This window comes from Erpetoichthys calabaricus, chromosome 4, assembly GCF_900747795.2.
Source record: "Erpetoichthys calabaricus chromosome 4, fErpCal1.3, whole genome shotgun sequence".
NCBI lineage: Eukaryota > Metazoa > Chordata > Cladistia > Polypteriformes > Polypteridae > Erpetoichthys > Erpetoichthys calabaricus.
Window position 1 is genome coordinate 43,828,457 of NC_041397.2, and position 15,717 is coordinate 43,844,173.

A 15,717-nucleotide genomic window follows, 5' to 3' on the forward strand; every position below is an offset into this window, starting at 1 on the left:
ACGCTGAATCACAACCACACTTTGTTATTTTAATAGAGAACTATTGAAAAACAAGTAACAGCTTACATTCTTGCTCAATATATGAAAAATTCTAAAACATGCCATCATATACTTTGCTAAATAAAGAGTAAAGCTCTCATGATTTAAAATTAAAGTAAAAAACCTGTGTAACTGTGCTGCAGGCTTATAATTGAGAGATACTCAATTATACTGTACTTTCAGTATGTGTTCTTAAACATAAGTTTAATAAGGTAGATAATAAAACTGTATTTTACTTCATCAAACTCTGCACAATTCTTATTGTGCATACTTTTATTTGCTACTTATTAAAAAAATAGAATAATTGAAAGCAAAATCATATATTGTGTTGTAAAATATGGGAGAAACATTTCATTAACTATTAACGTAACTAAACCATGAGAATTTGTATTATTGTATTCCATGTGAATACATAAAAACATTTTGAATCCTGAAAAGGTATCTGTAGAAAGAATTATTTTTTTTCTGTTTATTTTATATGAGTAATAATCAAGTATTAAAAGAAATGTACTTTATGCATTTCAAAACCGTAATCCCTGTTGCAGTGTACAGTGAATGAAAGACTGCATTGAAATGATCGACTCAGAGAGTGCAAAGAATCCTTAGTTATAATGGAATGCAAGTAGCACAAGCTTCATATGAACATAAATCTGATTCAGTCAGTGTAGAATCTATCACATACTGTACAAAACAACACGAAGGCTGAAAACTGTGTCAAACATCAGAGTAGGCAGTCTTGTTAATACTAAATTTGAAAATCATCTCTTATTACACAACGTACTTAAATTAGTATTAAATACACATGTTATCAGTGGCTCTATAAACTTATAAATACCAGTATTGTCCTTAAGTGGTTGGCATAGTTTTGTTTTTTTATGGTTTTTTTTGTCTCTCCACAAGATATACTTCAAAAAAGCATTAAGAAACTTTTAGAATTCAATACATTAATTTGCAAGATGTCACCTCTCTTTGCTGATAACAGAAACTAGATTTTAACAAACATGTAAGGTCACATGAAACTCATTAAATGTGACATAGCAAAACTGCTCTTTTATGCTATAGAGACTAATAATTCCATTGTGACAAACACCAATATGCACATTTCTGTTTTACTGTGCAAAACTGGTATTTCAAGGTTTACTTTCTGCATGGCACCCATCACATTTATGATATAATCTGCCTCCCTACTACTTATGTCATGGCAATCAGATTCAAGATATGGGCTTTTGGAAGAAGCAAGTTTCCTGCTTCCAGGGTGGAGAAGGATCAGAAAATGAATGGGATGTCCATGGTAAATACACTATATAGCAGAAGGGACACTCTCAGCATCAGTCATGCAGAGATTTCTCCCAAGAAATGGTATTTCAATATGTGGTCTGCTTAGAGACAGGGGTACAGTCCTTATTATGAGGGTGGGGTGTGATTTGGATATTCAAGGAAGCTTAGCCATTTCTTGTGTGTAGATAAGTAGCAGTGGGATGTTCTGACCGTTGCTAAGCCATCCTGCTCTTTGCTGGTATGGAAAATTAGCAAAAGGGCTCAGATTAGATTGGAAACCAGTGTCTATGAAAGAAAAGAGTTGTTCCCAAGCTGAAAGTTATTCTGACAAAGTGACAGAAATGAACCCAGACAGGGTTTAAAATATCTATCCCAGCCAGAGTGGGTAAGGGAAAACAGTTATCTAGCAGGGAGAATTGGCAACCATACATTGAAAGCAGAACCACTAGAAAAGTGTGGTTCATGGTAAATGCCCTGAGTAGCAAAGTAGCCTCAGGCAGTAGCTTCAGGTCACAAAACAAAAATTCCTAGTATCAGTCCTGAAGGGTCTTCTGCCATGAGGTATTTCATTACCCACTTTGATGGTGAGGCATGTTGGGGATATTGAAGAAGACCTAGTCATATCTCCGAAGTTGGTAAGCAGCAGCTGGATTATCTAGAAAACGTTTGCTTGCTCGTAAGGACAGTTAGTCAAATGTATTCACGGGCTCTGATTAGCTTGTTGGCTTTCTGGTCTCTAAACTCTTGCTCACTTTCTTCAGTGCTATCAGTTCCTGTACTACTATTGCGACATGTTATTGTCCTCTTAGATCTTTCTAGGCCTTTATCTGCCAGTGCATTAGCACAAATTCTTATGTCTTGGCATTATAGCTGCTTACCTTCTTCTTGCCACTAGGTGAAAGAACTATGATCTCATTATGCTGAATAACAGGCAGTCTACTGTTTGCAATCTTATCCTTCTGAAATAGTCTGCATTATGGATTAATGGATCTCCCAGTGAATCCATTCATAACTGGGAAAATGCTCATTCCACAGCTAAATCCTTTATGTACAGAGACTCATGATGCAGACACTCCCTTCATCAAGTATGGTGGTGTGGTTGGCTAGCAGAGCTGCAGTTCATGGTGGCATGGCTTTGCACAATAGTATTGGTGGGGGTGCTGATAGGTTCCATGCATGTTCATCATCCATCCATTGTCTCCCGCTTATCCGAGGTCGGGTCGCGGGGGCAGCAACTTGAGCAGAGATGCCCAGACTTCCCTCTCCCCGGCCACTTCTTCTAGCTCTTCCGGGAGAATCCCAAGGCGTTCCCAGGCCAGTCGAGAGACATAGTCCCTCCAACGTGTCCTGGGTCTTCCCCGGGGCCTCCTCCCGGTTAGACGTGCCCGGAACACCTCACCAGGGAGGCGTCCAGGAGGCATCCTGATCAGATGCCCGAGCCACCTCATCTGACTCCTCTCGATGCGGAGGAGCAACGGCTCTACTCTGAGCCTCTCCCGGATGACTGAGCTTCTCACCCTATTTTTAAGGGAAAGCCCAGACACCCTGCGGAGGAAACTCATTTCAGCCGCTTGTATTCGTGATCTCATTCTTTCGGTCACTACCCATAGCTCATGACCATAGGTGAGGGTAGGAAACATAGATCGACTGGTAAATTGAGAGCTTCGCCTTGCGGCTCAGCTCCTTTTTCACCACGACAGACCGATGCAACGCACGCATTACTGCGGATGCCGCACCGATCCGCCTGTCGATCTCACGCTCCATTCTTCCCTCACTCGTGAACAAGACCCCGAGATACTTGAACTCCTCCACTTGGGGCAGGATCTCACTACCAACCCTGAGAGGGCACTCCACCCTTTTCCGGCTGAGGACCATGGTCTCGGATTTGGAGGTGCTGATTCTCATCCCAGCCGCTTCACACTCGGCTGCGAACCGATCCAGAGAGAGCTGAAGATCACGGCCTGATGAAGCAAACAGGACAACATCATCTGCAAAAAGCAGTGACCCAATCCTGAGCCCACCAAACCGGACCCCCTCAACGCCCTGGCTGCGCCTAGAAATTCTGTCCATAAAAGTTATGAACAGAATCGGTGACAAAGGGCAGCCCTGGCGGAGTCCAACTCTCACTGGAAACGGGTTCGACTTACTGCTGGCAATGCAGACCAGGCTCTGGCAACGATCGTACAGGGACCGAACAGCCCTTATCAAGGGGGCCGGTACCCCATACTCTCGGAGTACCCCCCACAGGATTCCCCAAGGGACACGGTCGAATGCCTTTTCCAAGTCCACAAAACACATGTAGACTGGTTGGGCAAACTCCCATGCACCCTCCAGGACCCTGCTAAGGGTACAGAGCTGGTCCACTGTTCCGCGACCAGGACGAAAACCACACTGTTCCTCCTGAATCCGAGGCTCGACTATCCGACGGACCCTCCTCTCCAGGACCCCTGAATAGACTTTTCCAGGGAGGCTGAGGAGTGTGATCCCTCTGTAGTTGGAACACATCTTCGATTGTTTTCCATTTTGAAATATTGACTTATCTTTGACTTATTACTCCACTTATGAATAAAATAATCAAATGATCACAAAAACAGAAGATTGAGAAATACTGGTCCTACAGCTAGCTTTAAAGGCATGTTCCTAAGGCCAAAAATTATTCTGACAATATTCCATAGGTGATCCCCAGATACAGTTTAAAATATGTACTGCTGCTAGAGTAGGTAGGAAAGGAAAAAATAATTATCTAGAATGGAGAAATGGCATTCAGAATTTGAAAACATAACCACTAGAAATGTGACAAAATTGGAAACAATCGACACACATGCTATGTGCTACCATATTCAGGTAGGATTTAGCATATTATGTATGTCCAAAATGTTTCCAGGGCAAGATCCAACCTACGAACGCTGCAATCAAGTTCCAGCCTCACTGGGTCACATGTTTTGGGCCTGCACCAAATTAACATCATTTTGGACAAAAAATTTTAAGTGCCTTTCAGATGGCCTTGGTGTCCCAATCCCTCCTAATCCACTAACAGCTGTGTTTGGTGTTCTTCCAGATGGGCTTAAAGTGGAGAAGGACAAACAAACTGTGATTGCCTTTACTACACTATTGCCACGCAGACTTATTTTGCTAAATTGGAAGAATCCTAACTCTCCTCTTTTAAGTCAGTGGGTAACTGAAGTTTTATATTATTTGAAATTGGAAAAAATCAAATTCTCACTTAGAGGATCTGTCCAGAACTTTTTCAAAACCTGGCAGGATCTAATCAATAATAATTTAGAATAAGCTCATAAAGCACAGAGGAAGCAGATTCTCTTCCTATTTCTTTTTCTTCTCCATTTATCTTTATCCGCCTATTAAACTCATCAATTTATTTATTTTTACTAGCTTTAAGTTTTACTCCGTTGGCCATGCTCTCCTTCTCAGGGGTGAGGGTTGATTTGTTTTCAATCCTATTTTTTGTAAAAATTGATCTATTTGTATGGAATGATTACAATAAAATCAATAAAATTAAAAAATAAAAGAAAATTATAATTTCATGTTGTTCATTTAATAAATAATTGTCCTAAACAGTACATACATAAGATTAGCATAACATTTTAGAGCAATGTTAGACAGACTGGCATTATCTGTTTTGCCAGGCTGGAAACCAAATCCTACCTAAGTGCACTGTGGCCATATAATCATCGCCAGCTAAAAGTCTCAGTTCGCTTGAATGGGTATCCCTTTAGAATGCAGCATTTGCAACATTATCTAATAAAATGATTGCTGCCAGACCATGTAGCAAGCAGGGATATCTTCCACTAAGGCACAAAATGGACACAATATCTGAATAAAACATCATACATCCAGGATGACTAACATTTTGATGGACAGAAGTTTGCACCAGTGGTCAACCAAGAGGATGGGCTTATGTGCGCCCAAGAAGCTAATGACACAACCTCTGTTCCTCACTATAAATACCCTTGTAACACCCTAACTAATTGTTCTCCTCTCACTACGCTACACCTTGACCTGGCCATAATTTGACTGTCCATAGCCACAACCCATAGCTGATAGGGTGTGGCCACAACAGGGGTTGAAGCAGTCCTTTAACTTCAAGGGCAACTGTGCTGGACTGAAAGGGTGAAATACTCATCTGTGTTGGAGTTTGGACAAGGTTGCCATTAGTCCAATCTTGCTGAGGGACAGCAATGACAGGAGCAAGAGGGAGAGTGTTTGCCTAGCTAACAACAGTCACTGACTGATCACCAGTTGACTTACCCAGATGTAACTTTAATAGCATCTGAGAACACTTTGTGTAAAATCTTTGAAAAGGCAACTGCAGTATCAACCGCAACCAGAAGTTGTGACCAAAGGTGAAGAAGGAGGTCTCCTGAACAAAAAAAAAGAAAGCGTGCTGAGAAATCCTTCTACATATTTGGAGAAAGCTGACCAATAAAGGAACCAAGTATTATTCAACTCAGACCATCATTATACTTTGATTACAAGAATTATTAACTGTGTTTTAAAAGACAGGACAAAGCTTGCTAATGTACTATAGTATTGGTGTTAACTGTAACTAAAGATAATAACCTTGTAAAGGATATGTTCTGGCTATTGTATGTTTCTCGACCTAAATACAATAAGAAGGGCAGATCAGCACCTCACACATACACACACCCACTCACACACATACACAAACTGAGATAAACTCAGTGTGTTGGGGTTTGGTCCTAAGTCGAAGCAAAGTTGACTTGCCGACAATAGAAACTTCATAAACAGCCACAGAACGTATGCATCTTAAACTCATGGGTTGAAACATTCATAAGTTTTGTACCTTTTCCTATAAGAGAGAAAAAGTTAAACTAAACTTTTATAATTTTATGTGTTGTGTTGTTTATGTCTCTTGTCAATATATATATACATACATATATATATTTTCATATTCCATCTTCTATAATCCTTATGTTAAAAATAAATGTTATTATTAATCTTATTTCAACAAGTGTGACTTGGTTATTTTTGAAAGTAAGACCATGACCATGTTTCGAATCACAACAGAGAAAATGAAAGTATTAATACAGTAATCCCTCCTCCATCGCGGGGGTTGCGTTCCAGAGCCACCCGCGAAATAAGAAAATCCGCGAAGTAGAAACCATATGTTTATATGGTTATTTTTATATTGTCATGCTTGGGTCACATATTTGCGCAGAAACACAGGAGGTTGTAGAGAGACAGGAACGTTATTCAAACACTACAAACAAACATTTGTCTCTTTTTCAAAAGTTTAAACTGTGCTCCATGACAAGACAGAGATGACAGTTCTGTCTCACAATTAAAAGAATGCAAACATATCTTCCTTTTCAAAGGAGTGCGCGTCAGGAGAGAGAGAGAGAGAGAGAACAAAGCAAGCAGTCAAAAATCAATAGGGCTGTTTGGCTTTTAAGTATGCGAAGCACCGCCGGTACAAAGCTGTTGAAGGCGGCAGCTCACACCCCCTCTGTCAGGAGCAGGGAGAGAGAGAGACAGAGAAAAACAAACTGAAAAATCAATAGGTGCCCTTTGAGCATTTAAGTATGTGAAGCACCGTGCAGCATGTCGCTTCACGAAGCAGCTGCACACAGAAGGTAGCAACGTGAAGATAATCTTTCAGCATTTTTAGACGAGCATCCATATCGTCTAGGTGTGCGAACAGCCCCCCTGCTCAATCCCCCTATGTCAGGATCAGAGAAAGTCAGCGCAAGAGAGACATAGAAAAGTAAGCTGGGTAGCTTCTCAGCCATCTGCCAATAGCGTCCCTTGTATGAAATCAACTGGGCAAACCAACTGAGGAAGCATGTACCAGAAATTAAAAGACCCATTGTCCTCAGAAATCCGCGAACCAGCAAAAAATCCGCGATATATATTTAAATATGCTTACATATAAAATCCGCGATAGAGTGAAGCCGCGAAAGGCGAAGCGCGATATAGCGAGGGATCACTGTATACACTTTTGCTGATTTATGAAACTTGTTTATAAATTGTACAGATCTCTTAAGAATTGTGACATTCTAGCTGGAAAGTGAAACAGAGATCCTACATCCCATTACTTTCATTAATTTGCCCAGGGGTGAACATGTTAAAATTCATTTTCACCTTTCCCACATTAATTTGGCACCCCTGGGTGGGTGTCTTATTGATTATTAATCATCAAAATCCTACACCAAACATCAACATATCTCAGTTTAGTAATAATTCTCCTGTCCAACAAGTCAAGAGTCCTGCTGTCACTTAATTGGGGCATCCTGAAAATATTTTATTTCTTAGTAACATACCCTATTTAATTTCCAGTTGATTCAATACAGTAATCATTTCAGATATACAGGTACTCTACATCTGAATCATACAACCAAGCACCAGTTTAAAAAATATATGAGACTTTACCTCCTACACTGGAAGACTGTCAATCAGCTGGTACATTTTGAAAACAGTCAAACCATTGATTTAAGAAGGGGAAGCATTTGAGACTTATTTCTATTTCAGAGAGAACCACCTGTAAACAACATTACTGGCAGAAATGTGTAGAAGTAACAAGGTCTCACCTTTTTAATTCAATTCTTTAGCTACTGTAGAAGAATGTTGTGGTTAATGGTATAATCTAAATTTCATTGGAATGAATGCAAATATTTATGCATCTATCTATTTTTTTAACTTTCTTATTCAGTTCAGGGTTACAATCAACAAATGTAGCCATCTTAATATCTATTACATCTTAATAGGCAGATCAGAACAGTTCACAGCTGATTGGATTACTTTTAGTTTTGGCACACATGACCCTTCATACAATAGTACAATCTCCAAGGAATGCTTTGTACTGTATATTCATAAGAGAGCATTAAAAATCTCCTGACAGTACTAATGCTAATAAATAACACTGATTTTACAGAGTAGATGTTACAGCTTAGCTGTTGCACAACTCGCTTTATGCTGGTAAGGCAAGAATACAGTATAGAATAACCATCAGTTTTTAAACAGAGTAGTGTAGCTTTATTGCAATAAAGTTAATCTACAAATTTGTTAGTTGATAATGAATAATAAAAGAGAGTTCACATGCTGCAATTAAGAATTTAAAGTATTTTGTATCACACTGTAAATGTAAAATTCTTATTGGTACTATGAAAAAAGATGTTTGTGCTTTTTATTCTCTTGCATTGCTGTGTTCACCATTAATCTATACTTATTATTATTATTTAATAATAAAAACAACCAGGATGTCTGCTATCAACACAACAAAAGAATTTATTCTGACTGGATTATCAGGAATTGAGAGCTACCAGGCATGGATTTCTATTCCATTTTGTGCCATGTATGTTTTAGCTGTTTTAGGTAATGTCCTGATCATCTATATTGTGAAGGTTAATCACAGTCTGCATAATCCTATGTATGTTTTACTTGCAACCCTGTCACTTGTGGATCTTGCTATGAGCAGCTTAACCATACAAATTTTAAAGATATTTTGGTTTAATCAGAGAGCTATTGCTTTTGAAGCCTGCTTGTTTCAGATGTTCTGTGTTCACTTTTTTTCATCACTAGAATCTTCAATACTTTCTATTATGGCTTATGACAGATATGTTGCTATTTACAATCCCTTGCGATATATGTCAATTTTATCATACAGATTTTTAGCTAAACTAATTCTATCTCATTTTCTAAAAGATCTTATCTTAATAGGCTTGCTGCCAATCTTAGCCTCCAGATTGCCTTTCTGTTCATCTAATATCATACCACATTGTTATTGTGATCATATTGGTGTTGTAAAATTAGCATGTACTGATATATCTATCAATAATTATTTAGGCCTTTTAGCTATGGCCTGTATATGTGGATTGGATGTTACATTCATTATATTTAGTTATATATTGATTCTGATATCTGTCCTTAAGGTTGGCTCAAAGGAGGCATTTCTCAAAGCAATAAACACGTGTGGTGCTCATTTGTTTGTAATTTTGTACTCTTATACCACATACCTATTTAGTGTTTTAGTTTATCGAACAGGCCAGAAAGTTCTCCCTGAAATTCATATTATATTTGCTGTTTTATATCTTCTTGTGCCACCAGTCTTGAATCCTCTGGTTTATGCCATAAGAACCAAGGAAATCCGTCGTGCATTTTTAAAAATGGTTTTAACTACAAACAATAACACTAACATAAAGTCAGCAAGGTGTTAAAATATTTATTTGCTAAATAATCCTAAGTTTCGAATCTCTCTTGCACTGCACCTATTTCATATTGGTTAGTTACAGTTTACTTGTACCCTGTAGTAGAAAAGGGCAATTCAACATAGTAATGAATGAATCAACTTTTAAATTTAAGTTCACTTCATCTTTTACTATTCATTTATATTGTTTTTTTCTTTCTTGCTTATCCTTTCTAATGATGTTGAGTTTATCTGACAGTAATTATGGTGGGCTCCAAGCAGGAAATGGCTGAAAGGTCAGCACAAATCCAGAGTTATATTTTATGTTATTGTAGTGTGTTTACTATTAGGGGCAGTGAATGCCATTCTGCCAATCTTTTCACAATCACATTTCTTTCACTATCTTCAAATTAGAAACTTTGTTAAACAGAACCTGCCTGATTTTCCTCATCTCCCACCTTCTTCTATGCTGGAAAAAATATTGCTCAGTTTCAAGGACTCAGACAGCATTTCTGCAATATATAAAATTATTTTACAGTCCCTCCCTTTCAAAGATGCAAGAGGACAATGGGAAAAGGATCTCTCACTCAACATATCAGAAAGGGAATGGAAGGTAGCAATCCAGACAATTCACTCAAGCTCCATATGTGCAAAGCATTCAATTATTCAACTCAAAATTATATATCAAGCACATCTGTCTCGCTTAAAACTGTCCAAAATGTTTCCAGGGCAAGATCCAACCTGCGAACGCTGCAATCAAGTTCCAGCATCAACGGGTCACATGTTTTGGGCCTGCACCAAATTAACATCATTCTGGACAAAAATTTTTAAGTGCCTTTCAGACAGCCTTGATGTCCCAATCCCTCCTAACCCATTAACAGCTGTGTTTGCTGTCCTTCCAGATGGGCTTAAAGTGGAGAAGGACAAACAAACTGATTGCCTTTACTACACTATTGGCACGCAGACTTAATTTGCTAAATTGGAAGAATTCTAACTCTCCTCTTATAAGCCAGTGGGTAACTGAAGTTTTATATTATTTGAAATTGGAAAAAATCAAATTCTCACTTAGAGGATCTGTGCAGAACCTTTTCAAAACCTGGCAGTATCTAATCAATAATATTTTAGAATAAGCTCTTAAAGCACTGAGGAAGCAGATTCTCTTCCTATTTCTTTTTCTTCACCATTTATCTTTATCCGCCTATTAAACTCATCAATTTATTTATTTTTACTAGCTTTCAGTTTTACTCCGTTGGCCATGCTCTCTTTCTCAGAGGTGGGGGTTGATTTGTTTTCAATCCTATTTTTTGTAAAAATTTATCTATTTGTATGGAATGATTACAATAAAATCAATAAAATTAAAAAATAAAATAAAATTATAATATCATGTTGTTCATTTAATAAACAATTGTCATAAACAGTACATACATAAGATTAGCATAACATTTTAGAGCAATGTTAGACAGACTGGCATTATCTGTTTTGCCAGGCTGGAAACCAAATCCTAGCTTAGTGCACTGTGGCCATATAATCATCGCCAGCTAAAAGTCTCAGTTCGCTTGAATGGGTATCCCTTTAGAATGCAGCATTTGCAACACTATCTAATAAAATGATTGATGCCAGACCATGTAGCAAGCAGGGATATCTTCCACTAAGGCACAAAATGGACACAATATCTGAATAAAGCATCATACATCCAGGATGACTAACATTTTGATGGACAGAAGTTTGCACCAGTGGTCAACCAAGAGGATGGGCTTATGTGCACCCAAGAAGCTAATAACACAACCTCTATTCCTCACTATAAATACCCTTGTAACACCCAAACTAACTGTTCTCCTCTCACTACGCTACACCTTGACCTGGCCAGAATTTGACTGTCCATAGCCACAACCCATAGCTGATAGGGTGTGGCCACAACAGGGGTGGAAGCAGTCCTTTAACTCCAAGGGCAACTGTGCTGGACTGAAAGGGTGAAATACTCATCTGTGTTGGAGTTTGGACAAGGTTGTCATTAGTGCAAAATTGCTGAGGGACAGCAAGGACAGGAGGAAGAGGGAGAGTGTTTGCCTAGCTAACCACAGTCACTGACTGATCACCAGTTGACTTACCCAGATGTAACTTTAATAGCATCTGAGGACACTTTGTGTAAAATCTTTGAAGAGACAACTGCAGTATCAACCGCAAGCAGAAGTTGTGACCAAAGGTGAAAGGTGAAGAAGGAGGTTTCCTGAACAAAAAAAATAAAGCGTGCTGAGAAATCCTTCTACATATTTGGAGAAAGCTGTCCAATAAAGGAACCAAGAATTATTCAACTCAGACCATCATTATACTTTGATTACAAGAATTATTAACTGTGTTTTAAAAGACATGACAAAGCTTGCTAATGTACTATGGTATTGGTGCTAACTGTAACTAAAGATAATAACCTTGTAAAGGATATGTTCTGGCTATTGTATGTTTCTCGACCAAAATACAATAAGAAAGGGCAGATCAGCACCTCACACATACACACACATACTTGTAAATACTACATAATGAGGACCCATGAGTGAATCATGTTTTGTGGGGACAGCACATTCTGAAGACTGCTAAGTCTAGCCTGTTAAATGACATATATTAAAGCTTTATTCTAGGTATGCTGAGCATTTTAAATTCCCAAAATAAAATTCATGGACAAATTGACTTTTTGCAGACTTATGTGGACATGTTCAGGTATCTATGTAAAGCTAGGACAATGGAATACACAACAGTCACTCAGAATTGACCACTGTATGGGGACAACTTGCATATTGGGGACACTGATTTACATATGCATTTTGTCAGATATAAACACACTATAGGAATAATTGTTCATTTACAGATATGTGAGCATGCTTTTTGATTTCTTAGAAATGTATATTACAAATGCAGTTTGAAATTATCCTCTAAAATTATACATAAAAATTATATGTTCCAAGTATCTGAAACCATTTTCCATAATTATTTTCTTTTTTTAATGTTGTCCTTTTGCATTTGTGCAAGATTATAGTTCAATTTACTTCTGACATTTTCATATATTGTAGTATGTATTTGTTATCTTATATTTTCTTGAACTTATGGCCTGGTTAATTTTATATAATTATATGGCTATTTAAGTACTGCTCATCAGTCATGCTAGTGTAGTTGAAATTAAACAAAAAATTCCTTTGTTTCAACAGTTCTCTGATTATGCATACATCTAATGTGTTTGTTTGTACCTACTGCAAATTCAAATTATTGAACATTGATTCCATAGTAACATTTTTCTAATTCCTAATTTGGTCTATTTTTGCTACCTTTCCTAACTTTATCAACTCTGAATAAATAAGGTACAAAATACACTTAAATGTTTTCTTTCACATTTACCACCTGTATAATATCGTAATGACCAAACAGCCAAGTATTCAGTAGCTCTAATAGAAAATGAAACTGCAGTCATCACTTTAAACCATAACAAAGTTATTGAAAAACCAATGGAAACTGTGAATCTAGAGAATACTAGAAAAACACACTGTAATTAACTATGGAAAAATGGCTGTGTTGTTAATTTCAATATCACATTTAATACAATTTCAGCCCTATAGCCTCCATACCAATTCTTGATATCAATTTTAATCCCATATTCTGTTCTTTTGATTTTTTGCTTCACTAACATAAAATGATACACCTTCAGCCCATCCCACCAGGGTGAATTTCACAATAGTTTAAATTTCAAGGTCAAGGTAAATAGAAGAAAAGAATAAAGGATAGCTGTCCATAATATAAAGCTCACGTAAGATAACAAAATGAAAGTCGTGCAAAACCATCTTTTACACCAATCAGTTACAACATTTATTAATTAAACCCTTTCTTCTTTGCAATAGTGATGGACAGGTTGACAGATGAGATTAGATAGGAGTCTCCGTGGACTATGATGTTTGCTGATGACATTGTGATCTGTAGTGAGAGTAGGGAGCAGGTTGACCCTGGAGAGGTGGAGATTTGCTCTAGAGAGGAGAGGAATGAAGGTCAGTAGGACCACCAAGACAGAATACATGTGTAAATGAGAGGGAGGTCAGTGGAATGGTGAGGATGCAAGGAGAAGGAGTTTAAATACTTGGGATCAACAGTACAGAGTAATGGGGATTGTGGAAGAGAAGTGAAGAAGAGAGTGCAGGCAGATGCTCTGTCCCAGTCATCTATCCATCCCAATGTAGCCCTTGTCAGAGTTGCTCAGATCCTAACGCTTGCCCTCTTTTCCTGCTTCTACTACATCACCTTACTGTAAACAACCACCAATTCCAATTCAGTCATAATATTCAGACATGTTCTCAAACCAGTTCCAACATAAACTTTATTGTAATTTATTACTTTGAAACTAAAAATAATTTAATGCAATTTTTTTTACTGTTTTCAAAAAGACTATCATTCTCATTAATCAAGCCACAGATTTGCACAAATAAATAAACCATGGCTGTGTCTGAAAAATCTCGCTATTAGAGAGATGTTTACTGAGGCCAAAAGAAACATTAGCACAATCACGTTATGCTTGTGAAGCAATAGTGTGCGAATAAGAAATTAACTTAACTGTAGATTGCTAGATATTATTCAGTTCAACACCTGTTAGGTCTTTAGCAAGTTTAAATGAAAATTTAAATACAATACTTGTTCTGACTGTAACATCTCCAATTCATTATCTATCATTAATCAACAAGCAAACAAACACAGCACAAGAGACTCAAACCTGTCCATATTATTAATGTTTAAACCTAGAATTTCCGCTATGAATCAGCATTGAATTTTTTAACAAAAATTACCCTCAGTGAAGTCTGTTTTATGAAGCTTACACTCAAGTCCTCATCAAGAAGAGGCTTAATATAAAAGAAGCTTGAAGCTAACAAAATACAAAAAATGCAGATGGCTGTGTATAGCCAGAAGTTGATCTTCTGGGATATAAAGTACCATTTTAAGTGTGGTTCATCAGGCCACATTGACAATTTGTGCAAATGTTCAGCTATCTACTAAAATTTTTGACAGTTGATTTTCACAAAGCTATGAAACAGGACATGGGAGAATATAAAAACAAAAGATACATCTTATTGCATTCATAACCCCCCACAAGTTGAGTTCAACTGAAATAAAGATTCATTCAACATATAAACTGTAGTTAAATATAAACAGTGAATTTTATGCCTCAGAAAATTCTCTAGTTTTACACAGAAAAGCAAAATCCACCTTATAAACTCACTTGCCCTTACCAACAACTGGATACCAGCACTGAACAGTTCTGTTCAAGACATTAACATTAGCAGTGGAATGTGTATGTTAAACAAAATAAGTCTTGGAAAAAAAGTTTTTAATTTAATTTTATTAAATAAATGAGTCTCACAAAAAACAGTACATAAACATCTTAACATATAAACTGAGGTAGCATGTTGTAAAACATTGAGGTTTGAATAGCTGCATCTTATTTAATTTACATTATTTGAGAGTTAGAAGAAATGATACCACTGTAATAAGACTGGTACATCAGATCAGAGGCTTGTACTGTATGTGATTCTAACTTACTAACATGTTCACAGTGATTTTCTTTACAAGTGACAGGTATTTTGTTCAATGAATAAAATGAAAATGTCATACTAATGTATTTATATCTGTATTAATATATTAGCTTTATATTTTAACATATGAGACAGATGAACCAGCCAGGGGGCATGTATGGATAACTAGCTTGGAGTGATTGGAATCCCTCCTGGGATAGATTGTATTCCCTTTACTAACTGGAAAGCCTTCATGGGTGACTGGTGCGCACATTCCGCCCAGGATGGTTGCTGCTTCCTTTTCCGGTCGGGAGGACTTAAGGGAAGGATAAAGGGAGACTACCTCTCTGTGCTGTGTGCTCCTAGCACCAGGTGGTGACATCCATCTGCAGGGACTCCCATGTGTGCACTTGTAGGGCTGCCCAAGAATCGTAGTCCCGATTGGCAGCCCTGCTATGTTTTTTGGCTGCTGCCATGGGGAGCTACTGAAGGAGGATGTCCCTATTCTACAGACGGAACATCCTTAAAGCAGTCAATATTATAGCAGAGATGCCCATCAGGTACTACAACTCCCAAGCAGTCCCATAGATGCACACATGGGATGGCCCTAAAGAGGGATGTATCCACTTGGAACATGGGGGTAGCACACTGCATTGAGAGGCAGACTCCCTCCACCCTTCCATTAAGTCCTACTGACCTGGA

General features: G+C 37.8%; 1 protein-coding gene across 1 annotated transcript; it reads left to right on the forward strand.

Moving 5' to 3' along the window:
• Positions 1-8,552: 8,552 nt before the first annotated feature.
• On the forward strand, positions 8,553-9,509 carry LOC114651054 (olfactory receptor 52E4-like). The gene has a single exon (XM_028801010.2). The coding sequence runs from the start codon at positions 8,553-8,555 to the stop codon at positions 9,507-9,509; it is 957 nt and encodes a 318-aa protein (XP_028656843.2).
• The last annotated feature ends 6,208 nt before the right edge of the window (positions 9,510-15,717 follow it).

Bases quoted from the DNA above. Each gene is read 5' to 3' on its own strand.
- LOC114651054 (XM_028801010.2), top strand. From the start codon at position 8,553: ATGTCTGCTATCAACACAACAAAAGAATTTATTCTGACTGGATTATCA.